Source organism: Myotis davidii, unplaced genomic scaffold (assembly GCF_000327345.1).
Source record: "Myotis davidii unplaced genomic scaffold, ASM32734v1 scaffold77, whole genome shotgun sequence".
In the NCBI taxonomy this organism is placed as follows: Eukaryota; Metazoa; Chordata; class Mammalia; order Chiroptera; family Vespertilionidae; genus Myotis; species Myotis davidii.
In genome coordinates, this window is record NW_006289713.1 from 1,108,630 (window position 1) to 1,121,503 (window position 12,874).

The following is a 12,874-nucleotide window of genomic DNA, read 5'->3' on the forward strand; positions in this document are numbered from 1 at the left end:
CCATCTGGTGTGGGGCTGTGCGAGACATTGCCTTATCCAATATCTATTCAGAAAACCACCTCTTATCACTATATAAAACATGTCCTTTTATCTCATTTGAGTCTCATGCCTGCCTTACAAGATGAAAATTTGTACCCCATTTTACAAATGTAGAAACTGAGGCTGGAAGTTGCATGACACGACTGCAGGTGGTGGACTCGGGATTTGGGAGCAGATTTGGGTTCATTTCCCAATCCATTGCCCATCTACATACTGCTCTGGTGCTGGGCAAAATTGGGGCCAGATTCATGTTCCTTATGGGGAAAGGTAAAGACAACTGGGAGCTCATCCACCAGGGTTTACTGTGCTCTCCACTCCACCATGAATGGATGAACAAACAGATGGACAGAAATCTCCCCCAACTTCCACACCCCACCCAGGATTGCATGTACAGGGTGTCTTGTCCTGACTCAGGGACTTCAGCCAGTTCCCCCTCAATCCACACCCAAGGAAGGGATGTGCCCAGGTCCGGCAGAGTGGGAGTCACCCCTGGTCTGCTGACCAGCCTGTCCTGTCGTCCACTCTCTCCCTTTGACTCATCATCCAGCCCATGTAGGTATTTGTAGATCAGACTTAAGTAGGTTCAGGGACTTGGGGATCTGCTTCATGAATCCATCTCCTTAGGAGCTAATCCTGCCCACCCAGGCCCCTCTCTGTGGCTCCTCAGGACTGGAGGTGGTGGGGCTACTGAGAGGATGGCCTTCTCCAGAACCCCGGCCCCTCCTCACCAAGACCCCAGGAGGCATTAAACCGCCCAGGAGCTTGTCTGTGCCTCACCACAGCCCCAGTGTATAGAAGAGAAGACTGAGGGCCTGAGTCTGCAGCCAGCCCAGGGTGCCCTTGTGTGCTCTGAGAAGCCGCTGGGGGCCAAGGCAGCTCTAACTACAAGGGCGGGACCTGCCAGCACCGGACACACTCATTCATCTATGTAACAGTTGGGTGCTGGAGACACAACAGGGAGCAGCACAGACAATATCCTTGTCTTGCGGGAGCTAACATGCCAGCATGGAAGTCAAAGGGCTAACAAGATAAGCTGACTGCTCAGCCGACAAAGTGATGATAAGTGTGCTAAGGTGTGAAAATTAAGACAGGAGAGAGGATTGTAGATAGCAGGAGTATAGAGTCAGGAGTGGGGTGGGACCCAGGTTTTCTGGCTTCTTTTCTTTTTGTGATGGCATGGAACAGAAGGGATGGCATGAGATGGGACGGGAGGGGCGGGGTGGGGATGCGATGGGGCTCCCCATGGAGCAGAAACTGAGGCTGGAAGTTGCATGACACAACTGCAGGTGGTGGACTCAGGATTTGGGAGATGACATGGCCTAGGGGCCTTAGGATCTACCAGCAGCAAGGACAGAGCAGGACGCCTGGTCAGGAGGGCATGCGAGTCACCTGGATAAGAGATGACAGTGGCTCAGAGCAGGATGCCAGCAGGGGAGATGCTAAGAGGAGGTTCAGTTCTGGTGTGTTTGGTAGGTAAAGCAAAAGGATTTGTGATGATGAAGGATGTGTGAGGACACAGGATGTGGGGAAAAGAGAGGAGGCAAGAGTGGCACCAAGGTTGGGTCTGAGCAGGTGGGAGCATGTCTGCCATTTATTGATCGGGGGAAGGCTGTGAGAGGAGCAGGTTTGGGGGAATGAGGCTGACAGTCAGGAACCCCGCTTTGAACGTGTGAGAGGAATGGTATCTATTTGCTGAGTAATCAATTGGTTATACTGGTTTAGTTTAGCAGGGAGGTGTGCTAGGGATATAAATGTGGGAGTTTCCAGCAAACACTGGGGTCCTGGGTGAGGTCTCCAAGGGAGTGAGTGTTGAAAGAAAAAGGAAGAGGCCCCAACACTAAGCCCCAGGCACTTGCTGTCTAGGATTTAGGAGAAATGAGAACAGACCAGCAGAGGAGTTGGAGAAGGAGCAGCCAGAGAGGAGGGAGGAGGGCAGGAGGCTGTCCTGTGGGCAACGATGAGGCTGATGATGAGGCAAGTGCAATGAGGCCTGGGCTTGACTGCTGGATGCAGCAGCATGGAGCTCACCCAGGCACCTGGCAAGACTCAGTCTGGAGACAGGCACGGATGAGGCCCGCTAGACAGGGCCAGGCTGGGCAGAGAGAGCTCCACACTTCGGCTCAGCCTTCTCTCAAAAGGAAAATGGGTTAGGCCGGACATCCATGCCGGCCAATTGGCAATTCCAGGCATGTCCTGGAAATGTCCCCACTCACCTCCCTAGAGTTCTGCCAAGACCTCAGCAGGCACTTTTGTCCCCCTGGAGGGGTGTCTGACATACTATAAGGACATTCATGTGCTTAAAAGCACAGGCCAACAGCAGGGCCCCCAAATTAGGGCCATGACTTCTGACCCCAGGGTATGGAGGTCCCATGAGGTCATGTCTCCAAAGGCCAGATAGGGTGGCCTGAGGTGTCTTTAAAGGGGATGACAAAACTAGCTAAGGTCCCTGGTACTTCCTGGGGCCTCCAATGTGCCAGGCTGGGCAGGGGCATGCCTACATCACTGCCTCATCTCCGCCTTTTACAGACAAGGCTGCGAGATGAAGTACCTTATCCACAGCCCCCATCACAAGGGAACTGGGATTCGAACCCAGATCTGGGAGTCTCAACTAGTAAGTGACATTGCCCATGGCCTAGGGACCTTAGGATCTACCAGTGGGAATCTGAAGCTCTTTGGAGCTTTTGTATCTTCCAGAGAATTTGGAAGCCAGAGGCCTCATTGATCAAGCCCAAATGGGAGGTGCTGGGACTCTGCCCAGAACAAAGGAAGAAGGCCTGGCCCATGGCCAGCCCCGATCAGGCCGAGCAGGGCAATGTGGCCATGCTGGCTAAGAGTCGGGGATAGGCAAGGCAGGTAGGAGGTGACTGAGCTCCTTGTCCTTCTGAGGGGGCTCAGGCCTTTCATCTCAGGGTGGCAAATGAAAGAATCACTTCCTGGCCGTCATCCAGATACCATGGCAATGGGGCAGGGTCCAAGTTATTGGGCCAAGGTGGGCAGTCAGAAAGGGCTTCCTGGGGGGTGGTTGCTTCTGGGAGGCCAGTGAGCTGGGGAGAGACCTTCACAGTGGGGAGCAGGGTCCCCTGAACAGTGTTTCCTTGGGCACCATGCAGATGTACAAGATACACACACCCTGCCCAGCAGTGCCTCTGCCAAAGTCAGGGTTGGACCAGCCCTCTGTGGCCCCTTAGCCCAGTGGCACTACCTGGCAGAAGGGGAAACTGAGGCCCAGAAGGGCAAGGCCGGCCTGAGGCTACACAGCCAACTCCTGAAAGAGTTTCTAGAGCTGAAGGGTGGTGCCAGCAACCTGACAGGACCTCCCTGACCCCTCCCCAAGTCAGACTGAGCATTCCCCCCACACACACACCAAGAGCAGCTGGCTCTTTCCGCCACCACCACCTCCACAGTCCACCCCTATGACCTTCATGGTCTGCCGGTCCCAGAAATAGGTCAGTGTGCACCGCAACAGCCAGGAGAATAATGGCCCTTTCTTCATTCCTCCCAGGATCCGGGTAAGCCCCTTCAGGCCAAACATCTTAATGTGATAAAAACCACCCAGCAGGGAAGGGAAGAGGGGTGGGAAGAGGGAAGAGGGGGCGTCCTCACATCCGTGTCCACCAGCCCGGGAGCTCTGACCCCTCCCCGCCAGGACCTGCAGGGATCACAGAACAGCTGTCCCATGGGATGGATGGGAACACGGAAGCCTTGAAACCACAGGGTTTCCTGCTACCTTCTAGCACAAACCTGCAGCTGTCCAGGCCCAAGAGAGGGTCCCAAGCCCCTGAGACATTAGCTGGCACACCTGCTCCTTTGAGCCACATGGAGAGTAGTCCTTCGCTGTAGCCTGAGCCATGCGTCCAAAACAATAGTGATCCCTCACCCCGAGCCGGTCCCCAGGCCCCAGCACTCGAGTCCCCAGCCTCTGGGCACAGGCTAGTGATATGTCCCTTTCAGATCCCAGCCTCCAGCACAAGGTACCAGGCTGGCTTCCCTGAGTGCTGTGCCCTTGAGGCCCTGCCATGCTGAATTGTGTAGAGTGATGGGGTCCCCGCGGGGTGCGTGGCTCAGGCTCTGGATGTCCCAGACCAAATGCATCTAGCTCCTGACAAGGCCACCCGGCCCCCGCTGGCTTCCGACCTCACTGGCAACTACCACTCCACCAAGTCCTGAGAACACGGACTCTCCCGCCAGGTACAGCGAACTCAAAGCATTTCAGAAACCCACCAGCCCACCCAGGACCTGGGCCCCCGCAGTAGGCGAGGGGGTTCCTCTCCCGCTGAAAGCAGGCTGAGCGGCTGGAGGGCGGGAATTCCTTCGTCCTTATCTGGATGTATTTAGGGCTCCTGGGATGTGACTGGAAAACCAAGTGGTGCGTCGTGGCCGTCAGACTGGAAATCTGTGTCGGCTGGGGGTGGGGGTGGGGGTGGAGGGTAGCACGGTGGACAAGGAATGCATGCAGATTGGCGGCCACCGCTGTGTCCTCTTCCAGACCTGCCTGTGGGCATGGCAGGTGGAGCGGCAGGCTCTGGGCTGGTGGAGGTGCACTCCACGCAGGGCCCTGGCAGATGGGGGCTGAGCCTGCATCCCAGTGTTGCTTTTTTATTCATGTGGCCTGTGGACTCTGGGATGGCGTCCTCTGGGGCAGGCCCTAGTGCAAATCACCAGTGACGTGACCTGACTCGTTTGCACAGATGATGAGACCCAGGTCACCCAGAACACGGTCCCCTCTTTGCTCTAATTGGCAGGGAGCTCAGGTCTAAGTGGGTGCTCAGAGTCGCTTGTCCTGGGAACTGCCTTGCAGACCCTGAGTTGGCCACTGAGTACTTCCCACTGTTCCATCCCAGACACTGAGTCAAAGGAGCACTGTCCCCCTCCCCAATGCACAGCCCCAGGGGCAGGGCAGACCTCCCATGACCTCGGCAGGTTTACTTGCACTGAACCTTGGAAGCCAGCCACCCTCTGCTCCCCTTCATGGTGCCTCTCCGGGCGGGCTGAGCAGAGACTGCTGCCCCCACTTCAGAGATGAGGAAACCAGTCATTTGCCTCAGGACATGGATGCCATTGGGCCATTAGGGCATTTATTCATCCATTAGTTTACTCATCAGATGTGTGTTGAGCACCTACTCTGTGCTGAGGAATCGAGGTGAGTTAAAGAGGTGAGGCTGCAGACAGTACACAGAATCATGCACATGAAGGTGGAAAGTACATGTGGATACAGCTGAAGGCCGCCCTTAGGGTATCTCGCTGAACCCTCATAATAGTCCCGCTGTACAGACAGACTCGAGAGGCGACCTGAGCCGCGAGAGGGCTGGTCTCCTGGGCCCCAGCCAGCGTTTCCCATTAGGGTCCTGGTTTGAGAGCAGTGACCTGTTTGCAACCAGTGGGCTGGCCCAAGGAGAGAGGCAGTCCGTGTCCAGACCCCAGGCCGGGCCAAGAGCCCCACTCTAGTGCTCGCTCCATTCCTTGCATGATGGCTGCGGACCAACCCCCAGCCCTGAAAACAGACCCTACTGGCCGTTGCCCAAGACCTGAAACATTTCCACAGTGCCAGGTCTCGTCAGAGTCTGTGCCTGTAGCCTGGGCCCTGGCTGGGTGCCTCCAGGAACCCAGGAAGCAAGCAGAGAAGCAACCTGGCAGGGAAAGGGGAGATGGGAGGTAAAGAAATAAAGAACGGGGCACCGTCTGGCGAACCACGGGCTGTGAAGTGGAAAGAGGAGCCCAAACCAGCATGGCCAAGGAGGGCTTCATAGAGGAGGAGCCACTTCCTGAATCACTCCAGGAGTTGGGACTTCAGCTAATAGGAAAGTGTCAGGAAAGTGTCATGGTCGAGGACTCGCTTTAAGAGGCCAGATTAGATGTAGGACGGTGACTGGAGGCTTGAAAAAACTGGAGGCCTCAACCGGGGGCAAAGGGCTGACCTGGGCCCTGTGGGAATGCGCAGGGGTGGCCGCCACTCTGCCATCACTCAGGTGGCCGAGCCTCCTTGCTTGCCCCACTTTGTGGGAATAAGTGTGGGGGCGGGGGGCCGGGCAGAGGAACAGGACTCATCTCTGGCAGGGGAGCCTGTGGACAAGGTGCCACTCCCATGCCAGGGACTAGGGAGGGGAGATGATCAGCCCAGAGTGGAGTTGCAGGGTTTGAAGGGCCCAGTGACATCCATGCCTCCAGGCCCTCCTCTCTCCTCCTCCAGGGGCAGCTGGGTTCTCGTCCCCACTGGAGCACCCAGAGCCCCAAAGGGAAGGCTGATGCTCTCCATCTCCCCCACAGGGAACATCATAGGCTCCGGCATCTTCATCTCCCCCAAGGGAGTCCTGGAGCACTCGGGCTCTGTGGGCCTGGCCCTCTTCATCTGGGTCCTGGGCGGGGGCGTCACCGCCCTGGGCTCCCTCTGCTATGCGGAGCTGGGAGTCGCCATCCCTAAGTCTGGCGGGGACTATGCCTATGTCACGGAGATCTTCGGGGGCCTGGCTGGGTAAGTGTGGGGCGCCAGCGGCTCGGTGGTGGGCGGGGAGCCTCTCCAGAATGGATGGCCAGCCGAGCCTGGGACTGGGTTTCCTCTTCTGCTTCTCACATCACAGGAAGTTCACGGGGATGGGCGGAAGGAAGGGGGTGGGGCACCTTCCAAGGCCAGGGTGGGCGAGAGCAGTGCCCACCCCACTCAAGCTGGACACTGCAGCTGGCCCCTTGAACTCTGCTTCCTTTTAAATAAAGCTGTCTCTAAGCCCCACTCCCCACCCAGGGCTTGTGGATGGGGAGGCCCTTACTATCTGAAACCTCTAGGCCAGTGATGGCGAACCTTTTGAGCTCGACGTGTCAGCATTTTGAAAAACCCTAACTTAACTCGGGGGCCGTGTCACATATAGAAATTTTTTGATATTTGCAACCATAGCAAAACAAAGATTTATATTTTTGATATTTATTTTATACTAGAGGCCCAGTGCACAAAAATTTGTGCACTCGGGGTGGGTGTCCCTCAGCCCAGCCTGCGCCCATTTGCAGTCCAGGACCCCTTGAGGAATGTCCACCTGTAGACATAGGCCCACTCCCCAGGGGATCAGGCCTAAACTTGCAGTCAGACATTCTTCTGGCAGCCAGGGAGCCCTCGGGGGATGTCCAACTAAAGGCTTAGGCCCCCAACGGAGCTGTGATGAGGAAGCTGGGGTGACAGAGGAGCCATGCTGTCCTGCCCCGCCACCCTGGGTCAGGTCGCACACGGGATGCCTGGGCAGGCCGGCAGATCGCTGATGCCCCGCCTGGCTGCCCGGGTTGGGTCGCACACAGGACACCCGCTGCCCCAGGTCACAGATAGCAGACCCAGATGGTGGCATGGCAGGCGGGATGGCGCTGTCCCGCCCCACCACCCCAGGTGGCAAATAGCAGGCCTGGATGGCAGCGGGGCAGGCGGGATGGCGCTGTCCCACCCTGCCTGCAGTATGCAAATTAGCCACCATCTTTGTTGGCGGTTAATTTACATATCGCACTGATTAGCCAATGGGAGGCGTAGTGAAGGTATGGTCAATTACCATGTTTGTCTATTAGATAGGCTATTTAAATGCCATTTAACAAAGAAAAATCAACCAAAAAAAAATGAGTTCGAGTGTCATCTCTGACATGCGTGTCATAGGTTCACCATCACTGCTCTAGGTAATGCTAGCACCGGGCAAAGATGGCCTTGAGTTTAGTGAGCCACATGTGTGTGGGGAGGGCCATGGTGCTCCTGTCAGTGCCCTGCAAGAGCTCCTCTTTAAGTAGCTCCCAACACTCCTTTGTTCACCAGTGAACGTTCGCTGAGCACCCACAGTGTGAATAAAAGGATGTGTCCCTGTCCTCACGGTGCAGCAGGGAAACCACCCCTCAGAGGTGCTTAAAACCTAAAGGATCCCAGCTTTGAGGGTGTGTGGGAGAGGCAGTGGCCCAGCAGCCAAGAGAATGGGGTGCCAACCACCTAGGGAAGGCTCCCAGGGAAAACTACATTTACACCAAAGCTTGGAGGAAGAGTGGCGTTTTCTTTGTGGAGCAGTTGGAGCATGTGCAGAGGGCGGTGACCTGGCCAGCTTGTCAGATCCATGGTAGGCAATAGGGCTTGGAGGGGAGGGGGGGAGGGGAGGGGCAGCCAGGGGATCAAAGCTATTGCAGTTGTCCAGCTGAGGCCTCAATAAAGGTACAAGGAGATTCCATAAGCATTTAGGAGCCTGGTTCCGGAGGACGTGGTAGCCAGCGTGGCCTGAGGGAGAGGTGGGTGCCGTGGAGTGACCCTTGCTTTCCCACTGGCAAGCCTCCATAGATGGCAATGGGAGGGGGAGGGGGAGGTTTGGGGTGGAGCTTGTTACATTGGTGGGGTCTGTGGCATATCTGGGGAAATGCACAGTCAGGTCTTGGCAGGGGTTGGGTTGAGCTCAGAGGAAAAAATCTGGGCTAAGTATAAAAAGTTCGGACCAGGGGACTTTAATGGGGCAGCTATTGATGTGGCCCTGGTGGCGCACGCACATCGCTGGGTGCTCTCCTCTGGGTCAGGGTCCTCGCAGGGGCCTGGGGCCTGGGAAAGCTGAACAATTGTGCTGCCCAGCTAGAAAGCATATAGGGAAGGTGGGGGGCGGGAGAGGGTCCAAGACCCTACCTCCTGACTCAGCCTGGGGGCATCCAGCATCAAGGGTTTGCAGAGGGGAGCACCCAGCAAGGGGGGCATGGGTCATGGAGCTAGGTTGCCCAGAAGCCAAGGCGTTGGGGCAGGGTGCCAAGCAAGGGGTAGGAAGCAGGGCTACCGAGCAAGGGTGAGCACCAAAAGGAAGCCACCAAACTTGGTGCCTGGAGAGGTCAATGGTGTTCCTGGATGAGGCAATTCCCACTCTTGAGAGCTGGACCAGGGGCTAGGACCTCCCCCACTGACAGGTCCTCCATGGGCGCAGGCAGAGCTCCCAGAACAAGGCCTCACAGCCCTGAGCAGGGCCCCCACTCCTACATGGGCACCCTACAGAGCGAAATTGGAGAAGAGGGGACATAAATTACTCCCCACCCCAGCGAGGGCTCTGCAAAGGCTGGTCCCTCAGGGCACCACAGCTCAAGTCATCTGCAGCCATGGGGCTCTGCTGAGAGCTGCTGCTGGAACCGACACTGCTGATCCCCACAACCCCATCCGCAGAGCAGGAAGCAGCCTACGGCCAGGGGCTGTGTGGCCATTAGAGAGATGGTTGGCCCCAGCTAGCATGACTCAGTGGTTAAGTGTCAATCTATGAACCAGAAGATCACGGTTCCATTCCAAGTCAGGACACATGCCTGGTTTGCAGGCTCAATCTCCAGTGGGGGGCATGCAGAAGGCAGTCCGTCAATGGTTCTCTCTCATCATTGATGTTTCTCTCTCTCTCTCTTCCTCTCTAAAATTAATAAAAATATATTAAAAAGTAAATAAAAAGAAAGGTGGTTGGTTCCCCAGTCGGTTCTTGACACCTGCCCAAGGGCAGCGTGCAGCTTTTTAACTGTGCTAAATGCAGTCTCTATTGAAAGCTGCCTCCTTGGACTGAAGCCAGCCTCCTGCGCTGGCACCTGCCCTTGGGTTCCAGGACCCAGGGTGCAGCCCTGCTCCACACCTCCGTCTGCTCTACTGGGAAGGCGATGGGATGCCTGTGCCACTTGGGTCCTCACTCATTTCAGCTTCCTGCTGCTCTGGAGCGCAGTCCTTATCATGTACCCCACCAGCCTGGCTGTCATCTCCATGACCTTCTCCAACTACATATTGCAGCCCGTGTTCCCCAACTGCATCCCCCCTGCCGCAGCCTCCCGTGTGCTCTCCATGGCCTGCCTGAGTGAGTGCCCACCATGAGGCGGGGTGGGGTCTCTGCTGGGGAGGAGGGAGGACTCCTCCAGCTGCCAGACCCCTGGAGAGGGAGAGGCACTCTGGCTGCTGCAGGGTATGCCACCCTCCTGCAGCTCAGGCTGGACTTGGCAATGGCCCACAACGAGGGTCTCGGCCTCAGGCGTCCACCCGCCCCCTTGCCTTTCCTCCCCAGTGCTCCTGACATGGGTGAACAGCTCCAGCGTGCGCTGGGCCACACGCATCCAGGACATCTTCACCGGCGGGAAGCTGCTGGCCCTGTCGCTCATCATTGGCATGGGCTTTGTCCAGATCTTCCAAGGTAGGGCCAGGGTGGGCCTGTGCCCAGGGCTGGAGAGAGGAAACTGACCCTTGACCTCTGGACCCCCAGGACACTTCGAGGAGCTGAGGCCCAGCAATGCCTTCGACTTCTGGATGACACCCTCCGTGGGTCACCTGGCCCTGGCCTTCCTGCAGGGCTCCTTTGCCTTCAGCGGCTGGAACTTCCTCAATTATGTCACCGAGGAGCTAGTTGACCCTCGAAAGTGAGTGCACCCGGCTGGGCCTTGGGAAGGGGTGCGGCCCGGCGATGGGAGAGGCAGCCTCCCTGACAGACCTGCTGCCGCCTGTGACGTGGTCTGGTTATCTGCCTGCCCATGCCACTGCCCCACAGGAATGGCTCTAGATAGCCGGGGCGCTTGTGTTCCAGCCTGGCCCTGTATGGCTGTGGGCAAGTCACAGCCCTTTGCTGGGCCTCAGAAACCCTGAATATCACTGTTCCGCTCTAAATGGATCCAGCTATTTGCATTTGGCCAAAAATTATACATGTGCACACAACATGGTCCCTGCAGATGAAGCCAGTGGCTCCATCTGATGCTCAGCCAGGGACCCCATAGTGAGCAGTCCCAGCAGCGGCTGGGCTGATAGGGAGTCCCAGGGGCACCCGGGGCCCGTGGACTGAGCTCTCAGGGCCCTGCTGGGATTTTCAAGGCTGATTTTGGTTGCATGCAATTTTCTCTTTATGTGCAGACATTAGACTCACCCCTTAGGACAGGTCCTAGGATATGCTGTGGCCCCTCCCCATCTGCCTTCCTCCCACCAGCCTGTGCCCAAGCTGGGTTTAGGGAGTTGAGGGGGTGTGAGACAGAGAGCAGTGCTGCCCCCTTCCCTGCCCTCAAGGCCCCCAGTAGACGCAGGCGATGGACACAAAGCTGTTCCTGTTGCTGGATCCCCTGGTCCCGCTCCTCACCCCTAGAACCCACCCCAGCCCCCAGAGGGCAGGCACTGATGTACCCTCACCACTGCCCCAGGAACCTACCTCGAGCCATCTTCATCTCCATCCCGCTGGTCACCTTTGTGTACACCTTCACCAACATCGCCTACTTCACCGCCATGTCCCCCCAGGAGCTGCTGGCCTCTAACGCAGTGGCCGTGGTGAGTGGGGCCCCACTCGGTCCCCAGCCCTGCCCTGCCCCCACCCAGCCTCATGCACTGCCTCTCTCCTGTGCTCACTCAGACCTTCGGGGAGAAGCTGCTGGGCTATTTTTCTTGGGTCATGCCCGTCTCCGTGGCACTTTCCACTTTCGGAGGGATCAATGGCTACCTGTTCACCTCCTCCAGGTGACTGGACTGGGGAAAGGGTGGCCCCGGTGAGGCAAGGTAGGTGCCCTGGCATGCAAGCAGTGCTAGGGCCCAAAAGACAAGAAATCCTGCCAGGTGGGGCCCTCCTGAAGCTGGGACAATGAACTCCCCATGAACAAATGTCTGATCCCAACTCAGGAACAAAAAGCAAGAGGGAGGCAGGCAAGAGGCGGGGAAGAACTGCCCAGTGGACTACTGGGGCCTAGAGCAAGGGGTCAGAGGTCACAACAAGAAGGATATCAGGTCTAGAGCGGAGATCCAGGATCTGGCCGGAGGGAAGGGCCAAGGCCGGCTCACAGCCCCCTCCCATCTCTATCCCCCAGGCTGTGCTTCTCTGGAGCCCGAGAAGGGCACCTGCCCAGCCTACTGGCCATGATCCACGTCAGACGCTGCACCCCTATACCCGCCCTCCTTGTCTGCGTAAGTTGGTTGACCCAGGCTGGTAGGGCAGGAAACCCAAGCCACCAGCAATGTGGGCAGTAGCAGGGATGAGCTCTGGCCCCCGGTGGGCAGCCCACGGAGGGAGTGGGGAGGGCCAGGGCTCACTGACCTCCTGACCTGAGCCCGCAGCCCCAGGACAGCCTGCAGGGCTGACAGGAGGCAGGTGGGAGGCCAGCCCTCAGCTCGGTCCTCTCCCAGTACGGGGCCACGGCGGTTATCTTGCTTGTGGGAGACACGTACACGCTCATCAACTACGTGTCCTTCATCAACTACCTCTGCTACGGCGTCACCATCCTGGGCCTGCTCGTTCTGCGCTGGAGACGGCCGGCGCTCCACAGGCCCATCAAGGTGAGAGCTTCACCCACTTGGGCATCAGTGGTGGGTGATGACGGCAATGGGGATTCCAGCTTTTGCCCCGTGCTAGGCCCTGCTCGGGGTTTTGTGTGCCCTGGCCTATTCAGTCCTCAGAACAACCCCATGAGGTGGGTGACGTGAACACTCGCTCATGGTTGCACAAGAGTTCATGAGCCCACAGCAAAACAAAAGACCCTAAACTGAGCTAAAAGAAAAGTCCCCCCGTTTGCAAATAAATCCTTGAGCTGGAGAAGGGTTCAGTGCCTGAAATGTGAGAGGCCAAAAAAGATTTGACCTGCAACCAAGTGCAAGCCTCAAGTCCACATACGGTCACTGTAGAGCTTGGACCTGCTGACCCTGACAAATCCTTAACAATCTGGCCAACTGGCCATCCATGAATGGGCTTCCAGCATTTTGGGTTGCTGCCAGAAGGGGACCAGCCCCTCAGGGGTCAGCTCTCAGGAAAGGGTGGAAAGCACCAGAGCCCCCAAGGTGGTGGGGCAAGGGGAGGGGGGCCCCCACCATTGGTGCTCCGCTCGCTCACCACAGGTGAACCTCCTTGTCCCTGCTGCGTACTTGGTCTTCTGGGCATTC

General features: G+C 57.5%; 1 protein-coding gene across 1 annotated transcript in view; it reads left to right on the forward strand.

The window, feature by feature from the left end:
• Positions 1–12,874, forward strand: part of SLC7A10 (solute carrier family 7 (neutral amino acid transporter light chain, asc system), member 10) — a 24,112-nt gene that overhangs the window by 10,452 nt on the left and 786 nt on the right. The window contains exons 2-10 of the mRNA XM_015562921.1: positions 6,304–6,508; positions 9,685–9,836; positions 10,041–10,166; positions 10,236–10,389; positions 11,155–11,278; positions 11,361–11,464; positions 11,809–11,905; positions 12,125–12,274; positions 12,830–12,868. Of these exons, the coding sequence (XP_015418407.1) occupies positions 6,304–6,508; positions 9,685–9,836; positions 10,041–10,166; positions 10,236–10,389; positions 11,155–11,278; positions 11,361–11,464; positions 11,809–11,905; positions 12,125–12,274; positions 12,830–12,868 (1,151 nt within the window). The remainder of the gene's footprint in view (positions 1–6,303; positions 6,509–9,684; positions 9,837–10,040; positions 10,167–10,235; positions 10,390–11,154; positions 11,279–11,360; positions 11,465–11,808; positions 11,906–12,124; positions 12,275–12,829; positions 12,869–12,874) is intronic.